This window comes from Salvelinus fontinalis, chromosome 7, assembly GCF_029448725.1.
Source record: "Salvelinus fontinalis isolate EN_2023a chromosome 7, ASM2944872v1, whole genome shotgun sequence".
Taxonomy (NCBI): domain Eukaryota; kingdom Metazoa; phylum Chordata; class Actinopteri; order Salmoniformes; family Salmonidae; genus Salvelinus; species Salvelinus fontinalis.
In genome coordinates, this window is record NC_074671.1 from 49,715,159 (window position 1) to 49,719,976 (window position 4,818).

At 44.3% G+C, this 4,818-nt stretch overlaps 1 protein-coding gene across 1 annotated transcript; it reads left to right on the top strand.

The window, feature by feature from the left end:
• The first annotated feature begins 303 nt into the window (after positions 1–303).
• Positions 304–3,625, top strand: LOC129859602 (frizzled-7-like). The gene is made up of 2 exons (XM_055929593.1): positions 304–683; positions 1,012–3,625. The coding sequence occupies exon 2, from the start codon at positions 1,024–1,026 to the stop codon at positions 2,701–2,703; it is 1,680 nt and encodes a 559-aa protein (XP_055785568.1). The 5' UTR covers positions 304–683; positions 1,012–1,023; the 3' UTR covers positions 2,704–3,625.
• The last annotated feature ends 1,193 nt before the right edge of the window (positions 3,626–4,818 follow it).

Below are 4,818 nucleotides of genomic sequence, written 5' to 3' on the forward strand. Positions count from 1 at the left end.
TAAATTACTTCATGTAGGTCTAAGAAGCTGAAAAGAGTAGGATAGGTGGTCTAATGTTATTTTTCAACTTCTAATGCTTGAATGTCTCCTAAATTATCTATAGCCCGCTCCCAACATAGAATATAAAACGTTATATTATACACCATTTTAATTGAGTAACAAATCATCTTAAAAAAGCTCATCAAGGTTATCGCTGAAGATAGCATAAAACTCCACCCTTTTCACTTCACTCCAATCAATGACGAGATGGGAGAGAAAACAAATCCTTCAATTGGTGGAGAAAGTGTGGTTTCAAGGCGCCCCTAAAAAGACGCATGTGTGGGCACCAAGAAACCGATCAAACTCAGTATGGTGTGGGGAATCAATCTTGCAAGTTTCTTCAGAAAGGCAGATCACGGTTTTAGCGGTGTGGGAAGAATTAGTTTGACGAGTAGTATACTTTTTGAAGAGATTTGACTTTTACCTCAGACTTTGAGCCGGGTTAATCGTAGTAGATAGCCTACTAATGAGCCTCGAGCTGAACATTGGCTGAGTTGTAAAGGCGAGATGGAAAACCATGAGGTTTTTGCAGACTTCAACTTTGCTTCAACCTATAATGTGATGTAACGAAGATTTGTGGGAATCTGGAAGAAATTAGTCTACGCATTCCATTTTCAAGTCATACGGTTGTTTCCAATACGAAGGTCAGTAAAGGTACGAACTTCAACAACAAAAAACTACTCTTTATTGGAATTTCCCAGGTTCTCAGTGGTTTGATTGGAATAAAAAAATCCCTCACCAGCAATCCTCCATTTTCTTGGAGAGTTCTATGAACACTGGCATAAGGAATGTGGGGAGAGCGACCGAGGGCATTTTTCAAACATTTAACTTTGTTTTAACTTTAGGCTCCTCTCCCTTTTTATATAGACGGAGAAGAGAGAACATTTCAACCTTTTTGTGGACTGAGTTCGACTTGGGCTTTTTGCAGCTCCGGTGTAATATTCTTAAAACACTTTTTTGTTCTGAACACAGGGGGCTGCTATCATGGCGGTAAGGATAACCTGTGAGTGGATTTGGATAACGGGGTGCGCGCTTGTGACTGTTTGCCTTCTGCTGGAGCCGTGTACCGGTCAGTATCATGGCGAGAAAGGCATTTCTATACCAGAACACGGTTTTTGTCAACCAATTTCCATTCCCCTCTGCACGGACATTGCCTATAATCAAACCATCATGCCGAATCTTTTGGGACACACAAGCCAGGAGGATGCGGGGCTGGAGGTCCATCAGTTTTACCCGCTCGTAAAGGTCCAGTGTTCCATGGACCTTAAGTTTTTCTTGTGTTCCATGTACGCACCGGTGTGCACAGTTCTAGAACAGGCCATCCCCCCATGCCGATCACTGTGCGAGCGCGCACGCCAGGGCTGCGAGGCGCTCATGAACAAGTTCGGGTTTCAATGGCCAGAGAGACTCCGCTGCGAGAACTTCCCCGTCCACGGCGCTGGGGAGATCTGTGTGGGTCAAAACACTTCAGACACGGACATCGCTACCTCGGACCCCACTCCCAACCTGCCTGAGCTCATGACCTTACACCCAAACATCGGTCGCCCTGCTGCCCAGCCCTTCTCCTGTCCCCTACAGCTTCAGGTCCCAACCTACCTCAACTACAAATTCCTGGGGGTGAAAGACTGTGGTGCCCCATGCGAGTCCACCAAGCCCAACGGACTAATGTATTTCCGCGAGGAGGAACTGAAATTCGGCAAACTCTGGGTGGGTATCTGGTCTATCTTGTGTTGTGTGAGTACACTGTTCACTGTGCTCACATACTTGGTAGACATGAGGAGGTTTCGCTACCCGGAGAGGCCCATCATCTTCCTCTCAGGCTGCTACTTCATGGTGGCGGTGGCCTATACAGCAGGCTTCTTCCTGGAGGATAAAGTGGTCTGCATAGACAAGTTTAAAGAGGACGGTTACAAGACAGTGGCCCAGGGCACCAAGAAAGAGGGCTGCACCATCCTGTTCATGATCCTCTACTTTTTTGGCATGGCTAGCTCCATATGGTGGGTCATCCTGTCCCTCACCTGGTTCCTGTCTGCTGGTATGAAGTGGGGTCACGAGGCCATCGAGGCCAACTCACAATACTTCCACCTAGCGGCTTGGGCGGTACCGGCTGTCAAAACCATCACTATCCTGGCCATGGGGCAGGTGGATGGGGATCTTCTCACAGGGGTGTGCTACGTCGGCATCTACAACGTGGATTCATTACGAGGGTTCGTCCTGGCCCCCCTGTTCGTCTACCTCTTCATCGGAACCTCGTTCCTCCTGGCCGGCTTCGTGTCTCTGTTCCGCATCAGAACCATCATGAAGCACGACGGCACCAAGACGGAGAAACTGGAGAAGCTGATGGTGAGAATCGGCGTGTTCAGCGTCCTGTACACCGTCCCCGCCACCATCGTCATCGCCTGCTACTTTTACGAGCAGGCCTTCCGCGACCAATGGGAGAAGACCTGGCACATGCAGACGTGTAAACGCTTCGCAGTGCCGTGCCCGGCCAACAACTTTGCCCCGATGACCCCGGACTTCACGGTGTTCATGATCAAGTACCTGATGACTATGATCGTGGGCATCACGTCTGGGTTCTGGATCTGGTCAGGGAAAACATTGCAGAGTTGGTGCAGGTTTTACAAACGGCTCAGTAACAGCAACCAAGGAGAGACAACTGTATGAACTTTATAGCAGGTTAACGTGGAGGAGTTATACATGTTAATTTTTTTTTTCATGAAATCGACTGAGCATATCCGTTCCCACCTCCTATTAGACATAGGACATTTGAACTCTGAAAAAAAGTACTTTCCCTTTGAGAATGTCCCTCCTGACAACCTTATGAGCCATTGATTGAACATTTGTTCATTATTTTGAGGGGGGGGGGTTTTAACTTTTCAGTAACCCCCATAACATTTTTTAACATTCTATAATCTCATTTAAACCACAATGTGCCACCCAGTGATGTAACAGCAGCAACAAAGAAAGTGTCTGTTTTGCCATGGCCTTTTCAATGTGAACTATTCTGTATTACGAAGTGAGTTTCTCATCCAAGGAGCAACAAGGATACAGGGCTAATGTCTGACAAGACATGTTATGTTATGTTTTGCAAGGAATTACAAAGGTTTTTGGAATCTGCATTCCATTCCTTGCTTCTGTACTTTTTACATTTTTTATGTGCCCGTTTTTGTTACGTGTGGCTGATGTTACTTTTAGACTAACTCGCAGACATCTGAGCACATTCATCTTGGCACAGAGAGAAATGTCTAACACACTCACTTTTTTTAGTTGTGTATAGTGGTTTATGTCCCAAATGGCACCCTATTCCCTATATAGTGCACTGCTTTTGACCAGAACCCTAGGAGCCCTGGTCAAAAGTAGTGAACTACGTAGGGAATAGGTTGCCATTTGGGACGTGATCTAGCTGTAAGATGTTGCTATAAAATTGCCACGTTACAGGCCACATTTTGTAATTATTCACTCTTTTTCAAAAGAACATATGTATTTATAAGAATTATAATCTTGCTGTTTCTACTTGATGTTTCCTAATGCAATATGGCTTGTAACTTGTACAGTTTCACAGAATAAAAGTATGTTTTTAACCTGCTGTCACTTGAACGTCATTGCTGTTCATTTTGGATGCTTTAAGCATATGTTTGTCTAAAACAAATCCTTGAACGAGGCAATGTAAAACCAGCGAGATTGTGATGACTTCCTAAAACGTATCCAATGAGTTGAGAGAAGGGTATACTCTAAATGAAGGCCTAGAGATTCTGTTTTAACATTGTTTGGAATATCAACAATTCCACACCTAACGTCCTCAGTTACTTTTTAACATCTGCTTGCACAATACTCCCTATAAGGCTGTAGTGTGGACACATTACCCTGTTATACAGTGTTGCAATTTAGTTTCTCTGGTCGTCTCCTCTTCTATCCTACATGTCTAACTTCTACTCACTCTGCTTGCCTGTGGAATAGTATCTCTCCAATGGTGTCGGGTCAATATATCAGAGCCATTGATAAAGATATGGTATTTCTGTAGAAAACAAATAACTAGCATGATGAGATAAAGGGGGATTTGCCCTTAAAGCTTACGAACAGGAAATCAACACACAGCCTTGAGCAGATCTCCCCCTTTCCTGCTGAAATGTGAGATCTCCTTTTTGGCTTTTCTTGTTTTGAGTTCACCTCTCCCCTTTTTGTTTTGGTTGTGTGTCCTAGACAGGGCAGAGTGTAACAAAGACACTTTCTTTTTTTCTAGGCAACATTTTGCGGTATCTGTTCTGTATCTATTACGTGTTGTGTTCACCTGGAGTGTCAGTAAGCCTACAACAATGACCTGAACGTGCATTGTACCGTATTACTGTTGCATTTGTTCAACGGAAACGAAGAGTACCTAATCCAACAAGCGGACATGATTTTGTAGAAAAATATAAAGAATGTTTGGGGAAAAACATACTATCGCTATCTTATTAGCTTTAAAACTGTTGCAAAGACCGAAATGATATTGCAGTCTCCAAGGACAGATGCCTGCAGTCAACGTAATCTGATTGAAAGAGTATGGACTTTTTGCACGTTAAAAAACATGCAAAACATCAAGCTAATTATAGGTCATTATCTCTTCACAGCAAGAAACACAGCAAGACTGGTCAGGGTTGGGTGTGTCAGGATCCACAAATTTGAGCAACTTTCAGTGTTTTGCAAGCACAATGGCATAAGGCTGTAACTGAGTTGATATATTGCATTGAGACACGTTCCCTCTTCATATCGTGAGTTCACACACCATCCCCTCCCCCCAGT